Genomic DNA, 12,068 nt, shown 5'->3' on the forward strand with positions numbered 1-12,068 from the left:
AATCCAGGCGTAGAACAAATTGGTGCATGACTTGGTTTTATATGCAAGTAGAATGCATGTGTTACATTTCTACATGATGCAGCTTGAGACTTTATGGACTAAAATCTAAAGCCATGTTGAAGACAATATTCTGTCTTGAGCACTTTATTTAAATTTATCTCATTTAAAAAAAAAAAAAACAACTTTTTTCAGTCATATATCCACATATGTAGGGGTAGTCTGATCACTTTAGCTTTGAGGCCCAGTTTTCAACATGTGTTCTCCATCTTCTTCTGTGGGATATTTTGTGATGCATTCACACTAGTGAGTAATGCTGTGCTGTGGTTGAAGTATTACAGTGTGCCCCCCTGCTGGTTCTCTCTCCATTATTTCTGAGATGAATCATTTGTTTATTACTCTGCTTCACTCGCCATTTCAGTTGCATTGCATAGGTGAAGTTCTTAATATGGATAGAGGCACCGTTTTTCCAGAATTCATGCCTGGAAGGACGGAAAGAGTGCATACAGGGGCTTGAGAAATGTGCATCATTAAAGTACGTGGGGCAGTCTGTGTATGTGGATACAAAGGAGTAAGCTTGTAATGGCTGTGAGCTGGAAGACATGCTGGCCTTACGGAGCAGGTCGCAGCTGCGAGAGATCTTTGCAGCATCACCAGTAGGATGATGCCTCACTATTACCTCATATTTTCCCATCTGTCTGGATTTCTGAGCTATCTAGAGTCATCTGAAAGATGTTGACAACACTTATAGTGCAGCTGTGCACATAAATTGTCACAGTGAGGGTTTTATGGTGGGTGTTGAGTCTCACCATTGATATGGCAGAGTTCTGGTGGAATAGTTGGTCCGTTCTGTGCTGTGGGGATTGCATCGGTCCTGATGATGCTTCCTGGAGGTGATTTTGACTCTCTGGACTGTGATGCATTGACAGTTTTCTTTCCTGCATGAATTATATAGAAAGGGGATTTTTTTTCTTTTCTTTTGAGATAATAAACGCAAATGGAAGTAGAATTTGGTTAGCTAGCTTAAACTAAATATCGAGTTGGTTTCTGCTTTCTTCTTGCAGCTTCTATTCAAAATGCCATAATTCTTCTTTATCTATTTGTACACTGGAAATTCATAAAGCCTCATCTTGTATTTGAGCTTGTCTGCTGTTGTTACGTAGGTAGACCTCTTGAGATAACTGCGCAGCCAGCTCTGTATTGCCGGTGATGCAGTAAGCTGGCTGACTCACCCTTTTCATAGATGGTGGAGAGGTTTCAATTTTAACAAAGGTTACTCATGTATTAGTTATTTGGTCATACACAGTCTTGTGAAACACCTCAGCAGCGTTGGTGGAATGCTTCTTTCTTAAACTAAAATATTTTTAGAGTTGTTTTTCTTCATTAATGGTACAAAAGCTTAAAAAATCTGCACAAGTATAGATTTCAATTTCTGTTTTGTTTTCTAGTTTGATTTTGTTAAGGTAGCCAGAGGTTTTTAGAGAAATAGTGTTCTTGGTATAAACATTCTTGTTGATGCTGTTTGGTCATCCAAAATGGCTGAACCTTTCTTGATTAGAGCTAAATTTAAACTAGGTTGAGATGAAGTGCTTAAACTTGTTAAGGTCCATGCAGCCATGACATCAGTTAATGAAACTCTTAGAAGAACTCCTCAGAAAATGCTTGAAGTCTAAAGAAACCTGAAGTAGTAACATCAATATCAATTTCTATACTTTTTTTTTAAAGCTATTACAGAGATAAGCTTGTAGTCTTATTGAGGCTTTCAGTGATGGTTGTGGTTCAGAATTGTGTTAAACCTGCTCACTGCAGGAGATGTACATCTTTTACTGTTTAGTGCCTGTGTGCAACTAACTTTTGGATCTTCAGTTCCCATCGAGTTCAGAATTTTTAGATGAAAGAATTTCACATGTTGTCATAGAAGACCAATGCCTCATCCCTTGTAAGACAGCTGAAAAGTAGGCTTCTCTCTACAAATTGCAATTTTCTCAGCTTATTTGAGCTATTTTGTAAGCCTGTGGTTTCCCTGAGGTTTCTGAATGATGTAACAGAAACCGATTGGTGTCTTGTTAACTTTCCCCTGCATTGTTCTGCAGAGAGGTGAATAGGCAGTGCCAGTGTGTTCCTTTTCCCTGTGGAGGCTGTAGCTTCAGCTTTGCTGTGGCTTCTCTGGGAGCAGTCGAATCTGCGTTGTCCTGGCCGTGGAGATTCTGTTATCATGGGTGAATTTCCTTGCACACAGTCATTTCCTGTCAAAATGGACTTACCTTGCTCCTGGCTTGTCCTGCAATTGAAAAACAAACCAATAACACCAATATGGAAAGGAAGATATTTTTTCATACAAAATTTTTTCACAACATTTTTCACACATGGTTCTTATGATGTTGCAGGGCTTCTGACGTTCATCAGTATGATGCTCGAGGGCACAAATGTGAATCCTTGAAGGGATGAGACAGCATCCTGTCTCCTTACTTTCTCTCTAGCTGCCTGCTAATATGTAGAAGATTGTACTTTTGCTGTCTTTGAAGCAGTAACAATTTTGAATAAAGCTAAAGCTTAGATTTTACAGAAAGGTCTTAGGTCTTCGTAGCTCCTGTTGTTTTAGCTTGCTGAAACAAACTAGAAGTTTATCTTGGCTATCCTGAAAGAACTGTGGAGAAATTGAGAGAAGGCTAAAGTGGTTGAATCATTTCTTCAGTAAAGTGCAGGGGCCCTGCTGAAGGACATGTTGCACAAGGCACTGGAAGCTGTTACAGCCCAGAGCTCTGCGCACAGTCTGTCAGGTGTTGCTGCACCTGTTTCTAATCTGTACTTAGGTCACATCTTGATTTCGTTGGCTTTTTTTTTCACTCTTTCATAGACTTGAAGTGAAGATAAATAGGAAGAAATCCAGCTCCACCTCTTCGTGTTTGTTTGTTTGTTTGTTTGTTTTCCCCCGCGGAAAGTATCTGCTGCTAATAAAGTTACAGTGCATTGGTGGAGAGAGGAAAACAACTGCCAGTAATCCACTTGGTGTTTTTTCTTGCTTATGTTGTATTCGTGTGACTGTTTTTTTTGTCTGTTTAAAGCAGGTAAATCAACAAACTGGGAAGATGGTGGCTGGGGAGCCTGGGATGAAGCAGAATTACCAGAACCTGTAAGTTCATATGCATGAGTTCTAGGTCTCTGCATTTCAGTCTCATTTTCCCTTGCAGTTACTGTGGAGGCACAAATTCAGGCATCTACTCTCAGAATCCAGGTCACTCTTAGAAAAACTGTTTCATAGTTGCATGTAAAAATACAGTGGTGAGAATAAACACTGAACTAAGACATTCTTCTGCAAATTGCAAGAGAGTTTCCTTGGGTATGTAACTGTTGTAGTAGAGGAATGCATTGTAAGGTGTAGTAATTCCAGTACTTAAGGTGCATTATTCCTGATTTTAAGAAATAAATAAGAGAACTGATATGATCTTTTAGAACCAGTCTAAAAACTTCAGTGTACCTACATGGTAATGGGTGTTTTTCATTGCCTTGAACGAGTCACATCCCTCATTCTTCTCTTGCTGGTTGCCATTCCAATATATAAGTAATATTAGGAAGTGCAATTACCAGAAATCTAAAAACAATGATGTAAGCTGATGTAATTACATGCTGTGTCCTCTTTTAGAGTTTTAATGGTTTGCAGCTGCCTGTGTGGTTAGGGGATGACAGTCCAAAATATTTGTGGGGAATGAGAAATGCTGAAAATGCATCAGATTTGGATAAAAGTGAAAGAGTAAAATGGTTTAAAAAAAAAAAAGAATAGCGTAGACTTTAATTTCACTTGGAACAAGTGCCTGAAGTCAGCTTTTGAGGGAAAAAAGTAAAGAGTAGTTAACTTTATTCGGATACGGTGGCAAGGAAGAACATATTCTATACCTTGCTCTTAGTAGCTGTCTGAATGGTGCCTTTTGGGGGCCTGGGCATGACAGTGAAGTTATGGTCATCAACCAGTCTTAAGTGTAGACTTTGAAATCCTGAACCACTGATGTAAATATCTTTTTACTAGTCATATAGTACTCCCTTTATGATGTATGGATGGTATTAAAGAGGAGATGAAATTAAGCAAGCAGGATGAGGGCTTCACTGTTGCTCTTTACAGGGAGAAAAACGTCCCTCTTCCAATGAGTGTATTTGAGAATAATGCAGCTAGCCTGGGGTTGGTGTTGAGGTGAGCCTTGTAGCTGTCAGGGATGACTTGCATAAGATGTTAGGGAAACTGTCTCTGTAGAAATCCTCTGCATCTGAATGAATCATCTGAAGAAAACTGCTTGATAAATTCCGTGCTAGAGTTAATAGGGTAAGTTAAAGAATCCAAGCCTCGCCTTGCTAAAAAAAACCCTCTTCTGTATTTATCTCAGTGTGAAGGAAGTATGCCTGAGGAGTGGAGCAGAATCTTCAACTTTTTACTTGAATGAGGAAAACACATATTACAGCTGAGGTGAAAAGTTTGAATGAGCATGGTGTCTCCTAGGGATGAGTCACTCCCATGCTGATGTCAGGGAATAAAAGGGAGTATAAAAACTCTCAAATAGGATGGATATTCAGCTCCCATTTCAATGAAGTGAATTTATCAGGCCACATTTTTAGTACAAGTGTCACAAACTTTTGTAATTTGGTAGATTCAGCAAGTGTAACTGAATTGTAATTGATCTTTTCCTAGAGCATTTCATAGAATCTTAGCATAACCTGTGTTTGGAAGGACCCACAAGAATCACTGAGTCCAACTTGTGGCTCCGCACAGGACCACCCAACATCCAAACCGTATGTCTGAAAGCACTGTTCGAAAATCCCTTGAACTCTGCCAGCTCAGCACCACAACCACTGCCTTGAGCAGCCTGTTCCGTGCCCAGTGTTTCGGTGTCTGAAGTATCTTTCTACATAAGTACACATATATCTTTTTCTTTTAGAGGAATTTCCTACTACTTCATTTTAGGGAGTTGTACGTGAAAATAGAGATTTAATCCTCCTATGTTTCTTGCAATTAGTTGAGTTGGAGCTAGTTTTAACTGGGCTGTGTAGCTTGTTGTGAACCGTGTGGTTTGCTAGTAAATATGCTTGAAATCTTTTGCCATGTTTGAACTGTAAAAGGGAAAAGTGAAAATAAATATTACAATCCTAGCTCCCAGTGTAATTGGGGAAAAAGTATTACTATAGAATTTGGCATCCATAAACAGACAAGAATGGCATGAAAAAAAGATTCACTTGTATGAATCAAGTGATAGCATGGACAAAGGTAGCTTATCAGAGTATTTGTATTGTGCTAATATTGACCAGATGATGGACATTCAATGTATTCTTCATATGCACAAAGTGACTTTTTAATGCTGTGGCAATATGAAAGGAAATGAATGTAGCAGGCAATCGTGAGTGTGGTCTGTCAATTCTTCCTGCGGCTTTTCTCTGGAGGAGACTTGCATTTCTTTCAAACAAATGCAGCTTCATTACTAATTTGCAGACTTGCAGATATAATTAGTGTAAGGTTGATGCCTTTTTGTGCATCATGTTTTTTTATGCAAATTTGTGCTTTAGCAGTTTGATAGGTAGTTGTGCATTCGACAGTGGTATTGAGAGTAAGCCAAAGTGTTAATTTGAATCCTGTAGGTTGTGCTGTGTTTAAAAGTCACTGCATACGTTAACTAAAGCTTTACTTGTAGGAAGAAGAGGAATCTACTTCTAAGAACCAGAGGAATTACTGGCTTCAAGACTGTGTGTTGTCCTTGTCACCAACAAATGACCTGATGGTAATAGCTAATGAGCAGAAGGCAGTCTTTTTAGCGTGTAAGTATATGTTCTGCTATACATTTAGCATATACATTTAATAGTAGTCAGGGCAAAATCTATTTTTTCCCCTTATTTCTGGAGTTATCCTTAGTAATATATGAACATTGAAGAGCTAGCTTCCACTTATCTACTTGCAATGGCCTGGTTGCTTTTGCCATTAAGAGTTGCAGTACATGAGTATGATATGTTGGTGATTCTTTCCCTTTGCCCTTGTAAGAACTCACCTAGAATACTGCATTCAGCTCTGGGACCTCCAAAATAAGAAAGACATGGAGCTGTTGGAGCAGGTCCAGAAGAGGATCATGAGAATGATCAGAGGACTGGAGCACCTCTCCTGTGTATAGAAGCTGACAGAGCTGGGATTGTTAAGCCTGGAGAAAAAGAAAGCTCTGGGGATACCTTACCGTAGCCTTCTGTTACCTAAAGGGCACCTGCAATAAAAATGTACAGAGACTCCTTATCAGAGAGTTCAGTGATAGGGCAAGGATTAATGGCTTTAAAAGAAAGGAGTTAGGTAATTAGACAGATTGCATTAAGTTAGTATACTGCAAATGTTGTTCTCTGAAGAGTTATGTGATCTAAAACCATGTGGGTTAGTTGCTACTTTTTCAAAAAAATAAGACAGCAGTGGTCCTCAGAAAGTTCCTATTGCATCAAGAATAAGGAGATGATTTAGCTTATCTGCTGGAGGGTGCTGCTGAACTGCTCAGCAGTAACTATACCACACAGTGGCAGAAGTGTCCTTGTGTCTTAAACTTTAGGCATCAAACAAATGCCACACAGTGCTAGTTTTCTTAGTTGTCCATCTACAACTGGAAGTTGATGAAACAAAGTGTCAGTTGTCATAACATTCTGAATAGGAAAGCGTTGTGTTTTCTAGCACTATGTTGGTTAAAACTTGTCAGACTTAGTGTAGGATTTCCAGTTCTCAGGGTTAGCATTAAAATTTTGTTATTTGTTTAAGCTTCAGTGATCATCCCAGAAGAAGTTTGCATTTGCTTAGTACTCTTCTCCCAAAGATTCTTTTTTATTAATTGAACCTTTTAAAACTAATGAAGTGGGTATTACTGTATGTAATTTTTTGAACAAAATGGGTCATTTCATAATGATTTTATATATTGGATGTGGCTCTGGGTAGCCTGGGCTAGTGGTTGGTGAGCCTGCACATAGCAGGGGGGTTGAAACTTGATGATTATTATGATCCTTTTCAACCCAGGCCATTCTATGATTGTTCTATGCAAGTTTGTGCAAAGATATGAGTTTCTTAGAAGAATCAGTAAAAATAATATTCTTTCTAGTCTTCAAGGTATGTAACTTGTGGTTAATCTAAGTGTAATAAGATGTATTGTATGAAAGAGCTATTAGGAATAGACTTCTATGAGATGTAAGACATTACAGTTTTATAGATGGCATCTATTTTTAATCATAGCTAAATGGAAGCAGAGTGACAAGGGAAAAGAAGAAATGCAGTATGCTGTTGGCTGGAGTGGCTGTCTGAGTGTTGAAGAAGGGTAGGTCTAATTTATAATGTAAACATTGTTTTTTGCTTTTGCCCAAGTACATTTTTGTTGTCGTACATTCATAGATTGAAAACAGGAATTGAGTGATCGGGGAGAACTTTGTGAAGGTCGCCACTCATGGGAACTGTGTCTCAGGACATGCTCATATAAATTAGGAGAAATTCTGTCTGTGCAGTTTAATGCATTTACATATAAATTAGAAATCAAGTCTGGGTTCTCAAGCTTTGTACAAGTAATAGAAGAACATTTTGAAAATCTGCTTTTAGAGTAGAGATGGAATTTTGGTAGGGGATCTTGCAACTGGAAGTGTATGAAATTGTTCCAGAAATAATTCCTTTCATTTTCAAAATCTCAAGTAAATGTGAAGATCTCTTTGGTTAAGAAGTCAGTCCAAATTACAAGCGGTGAACAACATTCATGTGCTTTTTCTGTGTTCATCTTTTCAGATGCATTGAATTTCACCTGTCTGTGACCTCTACAGTAAATAGCCTTTTACCACTTTTTGTCACTTTTAGAAATGGTGTTGGTGCTCTAAGTCATTTAGAACAGTTAGAAAATTTGCCTTGGAAATACATTTGGTATTTATACAAAGTTTCTGCTAGATGTGTCTTCAAATAACCAGACTGACACTTTCTGGAATCTCCCATATGGAGTAGGATTTAGATTTCATTATCAAGTTTGCAGTCTTGAGTTGCCTGCATTTGAGGATGCCTGTTGGCTTCAGCCTTCTGTTATGCTGCAGGGATTGCTGAATTAATCAGCCGTTTTCCAGTCTGTATGATAAGCCTGCTGCTGCAGTGAATTTGAACTATTTTGTAACATGTCCCTTCGGGGCTTTTCCCCATTCTACCACTGAAATTACTATGTCATCTTCTACTCCAAACAAACAAACTGCACAACAAATGAACAAACCCCTCTGTTCAGAGACTTAATGCTGTTCTTTGAGATCCGTTGTGGAATGGGTGGCTTTCTTTAGACAGACACAGCTAAATTTGTTACAGCTTGATTTAAGGTTTGCAAGTGTTTCCTGTAGGTGAGGGTTCTATTTCTGTGGAGGTGTCAGTAGGACAGTCACTGCCAGATTGTCTAAAGGCTTGTGGCTTTTTTTGCCTAGAGCTGTCTTTAACTGATACTGTTGTGAGGCAGCTAAGCTTCCCTCTTAAAGATTAGGTTTCACTGAAGTGGCTACTAGGTTGTGATTATATTGCAACTCATGTCAAACTTGTGTTTAGGAATTTTTTCTATAATTGTCTAGCCTGGTTATTTAATCACTCCTTGGGGAATGGAAGTGGTCTGAAATGCAAATAATCCGCAGTACTGGAAGCTTTGTGCTTCAAATGCTGTTCAGGATGTCATCTTGAATTTATACGGTATTTCATAAAATCTTTGTACTGCTTCTGTTTCCCTGGACTCTGTAAAGCTTCCTGTTGTAGAAACAGCTAAATAATTTTTGATTTGAGACATTGAAGCCTGCCCCTCTGCTTGCCTTCTGCATGCTGTGCCTGCCATGCTCAGTTTCCATTACTTGGGAAGACCAAGTTACTTCTTGAAATGTTATCAAGTTATAATGATGAATACAGTGGATGTAAAAATCTACTTGGTTACATAATGTATTTCAGAACTGTGTTTTTGAGAAGTGTGGTTCAGGTGTAGTATTTGTTTTTTTAAGCAGTGAGTCTTTACTGAGAGTAGTGGCAGAATGATCAGTCTTGAGTGATGAAGGAGAATGCTAACAAGGTGTAATAGGCACTCATTGCAATCTGTTTAGGTACTTACATGATCTTGTAATTCAAAATGTCTTTAAAAGGAAGGTTTTCTTTTTTTTGCCTTTTCTTATTTGAGCTTAATAAATTATGTACTGCATTACTATATTGTTAATATGTTTAAAATGTTGACAAGATATCATGTAGAGCAGTCTTCTACAACTGGAAGGTAAAATATGCTTATTAGTTTTATCTTTCTCTTTCTAGTGAATGCGTGAGCAGTGTATTGTGTATCCCATTGGCAAGTCAGAAGAGGTAAGGGTTGATATTCCTATGAATATGCATTCTCCTTACATTACATCTTCGTATGTTCATGACTTAGAGCAGTTTTTAACTTCTAATGTATCTTTATGAAACAGGAGTTCCACAGGTCGTCCTGACTGGACCTGCATTGTGGTTGGCTTCACCTCTGGCTATGTTCGTTTCTACACTGAGGTATGTTTCCCAGCACAGTGAGCCCACAAGAAAGCCAATGTAATAAATATCTATTTCTAAAAAACATCTGCTTTCACAGACCATGTTTTTTTGCCTTCCCTGAGAAAAAGGACAGTAATGGTCATACTTATTATTCTTTCTCTTTTAGAGCGGAGTACTGCTTCTTGCACAGCTTTTAAATGAAGATCCTGTCCTGCAGCTTAAGTGCAGAACATATGAAATTCCCAGGCATCCTGGTGTCACAGAACAGGTTTTGTCAGATTATTTCAAAAGCGAAGTGGCATTGTTAAGGGGTATGGAAGGGAGTCTTCTCTGTGAATCATCTACGTCCTTTACCAGTTTTTTCATGGGTAGAAAATTCCTTACAAGAGACTGTGGATTTCTTGTTCTAGAATTATATTTGCTTGTATAGTTTGAGGAGGATTCAGCATTTCTTTTGTTATTAGTAGTATTTAGTTTACTCTGTAGATTTGTTGTGGCTATCTCAGCAGCAGCATTGCAAAGAAAAGCTTAATTCATCTCCTGTTTCTCATTTATGTGCACAAAATATGATAATATATTGATGATGAAAGGAGAAAACAAAACTTGATAGGTGCCAGGAGCTCTATGTATGCATTCACAAGCATTTACGTTCTTTCACAGAGAAGATAGCTAAAAATTAAAGCAATGTTTATGAGAGTGCTAAGAATCTGCATGTCGTAATGACTGTTTCCTACAGAGAAGCTTTTGTAGAGCTCAAGCTACTTAGTAGAAAAGCCAGCTTTCTTTGCTTTTGGCTGAGTTGGCATGCTGTGTGCAGAAAACTAATGAAATTAAAGGCATTTCTGAGTTTGTTTTATGCATGTTTGTGCAATCTTAGCATGATGTTTTGAGATCGGTTTTGAAATACAGAAACATTAAGGAATTTGAATCCTGAGTTTATATGACCAAGTTAATGTTTTTGTGCCCAAGTGGTAATGCATGTGCTAATCCACTTACAGAATTTGGCTCATAAAGCATTGTTGTATTCTAGATAGACTTGATTTTCTGTGGTCTTCACAAGCTACTATAAATTTTATATTTTCTCCCTAAGCCATAAAATGTATTAAGCAAGCATAAGAGTCATTGTAAGAAGATAAAATGATAAAATGTCAGGCCTAAATAACTGTTTATATATGGGATGGCATAACACTTAGTTCTTTTAGTTCTGCCTTATCGTTTTGCCTAGGGCTTGTTAGAAATTAACTCTTTGGATGTTACACTTGTCTTCATGTAGTTAGCAGCTTATTTTCTAGCTACTGTGTTATAACAGTTGCAGTGATTTCTCTTTTTTTTTTTGTTCTTTAATTTTTTTCTACAGAATGAAGAGCTAAGTATCCTGTATCCAGCAGCAATTGTGACAATTGATGGTTTCAGTCTCTTTCAGTCCCTACGTGCATGTCGCAACCAGGTAGCAAGAGGTATAGTTAAGAGAAAGTTTTTATTTCTGAGTCTCTTTATTTTGTGTAATGTGAAATACTATTTACTTATCAGATATCAAGAAGGTAAAATTTGAATCTTTCTTGCTTGACCGTTAGTATGGAGGCATCTCTTGCATTCGTGGTAATTCCTTACACCACAGAAAATGTCCTCAGCACAAGTTGTGTGACTGCTATTGTCTGCTTTGTACGTTCTCACCATAGTGCTGTGTGCTGGTTGTGGCTGAGATAGAATTCGTTTTCTTCACAGTAGCTCATATTATGCTGTTTTGTATTTGTTACCAGCACAGTGTTGATAACACATTCGTGTTTTAGCTGTTGCTGGACAGTACACCTTGTCAAGGCCTTTTCTGTTTCTCATACTGCCCTGCTGGAGAATAGGCTGTGGTGTATGAGAACTTGAGAGAGGACACAACCAAGAGAGCTGACTGTTTCTCATACCATATGGTGTTGTGCCCAGTAGTAAAAGTTGGGGGAAAGGAGGAGGAAAGGAGGATGTTCAGAAGTAGTGTTAGTCTTCTGAAATGCCTTTTTTGTGTGTGTGTGACAAAACCCTGCCTTTTTGGAAGTGGCCAAACATCTGCCTGCTGGTAGGGAGAAGTGAATGAATTCCTTGTCTGACTCTATTTATGCATGCAGCTTTTGCTTCACCTATTAACTGCCTTTATCTCAAGTCATGCAGTTCTTTTCACCATCCCTGGTGGGGGAAGTGAGTGGCAGCTGTGTGGTGCTTAACCATGTTAACTCACATCATATTAAAGTAATTCTTTGGCTAATGAGTTGCCACATAAATATGCCTAGATCACAGAAATAAATTGTAGTAGCCTTCTGTAATTTGTATAGAATAGTAAACCATGCATAATTTGAAAACTCTGTAAATATGAAGTACAGTTGTGATGGATATTGTGAAATTCTATTCAGTTAATGGTGTTTTAATTTCATTAAGGAAAGTATTTCAAAATGCCATTTTACCTCAGCAGCTATTCAAATGTACATTAATTTAAAATTAAGTTATTCTTCAGATCCCATCAGTTTCTTCCTCCATTCTATTCCTTTGACTAAGTAGAGGGTTTTTTTTTGTTTTTTTTTTTTGTGTG

At 38.0% G+C, this 12,068-nt stretch overlaps 1 protein-coding gene across 2 annotated transcripts in view; it reads left to right on the forward strand.

The window, feature by feature from the left end:
- Positions 1-3,007: 3,007 nt before the first annotated feature.
- Positions 3,008-12,068, forward strand: part of RAB3GAP2 (RAB3 GTPase activating non-catalytic protein subunit 2) — a 33,645-nt gene continuing 24,584 nt past the window's right edge. For both annotated transcript variants that reach the window (XM_010706690.2, XM_019612657.1), the window contains exons 1-7: positions 3,008-3,130; positions 5,670-5,793; positions 7,226-7,307; positions 9,287-9,334; positions 9,439-9,514; positions 9,663-9,764; positions 10,854-10,953. In XM_010706690.2, the coding sequence (XP_010704992.1) occupies positions 3,023-3,130; positions 5,670-5,793; positions 7,226-7,307; positions 9,287-9,334; positions 9,439-9,514; positions 9,663-9,764; positions 10,854-10,953 (640 nt within the window). In that variant the 5' untranslated portion in view covers positions 3,008-3,022. The remainder of the gene's footprint in view (positions 3,131-5,669; positions 5,794-7,225; positions 7,308-9,286; positions 9,335-9,438; positions 9,515-9,662; positions 9,765-10,853; positions 10,954-12,068) is intronic.

The sequence above is a fragment of the Meleagris gallopavo genome, chromosome 2 (genome assembly GCF_000146605.3).
Source record: "Meleagris gallopavo isolate NT-WF06-2002-E0010 breed Aviagen turkey brand Nicholas breeding stock chromosome 2, Turkey_5.1, whole genome shotgun sequence".
Taxonomy (NCBI): Eukaryota; Metazoa; Chordata; class Aves; order Galliformes; family Phasianidae; genus Meleagris; species Meleagris gallopavo.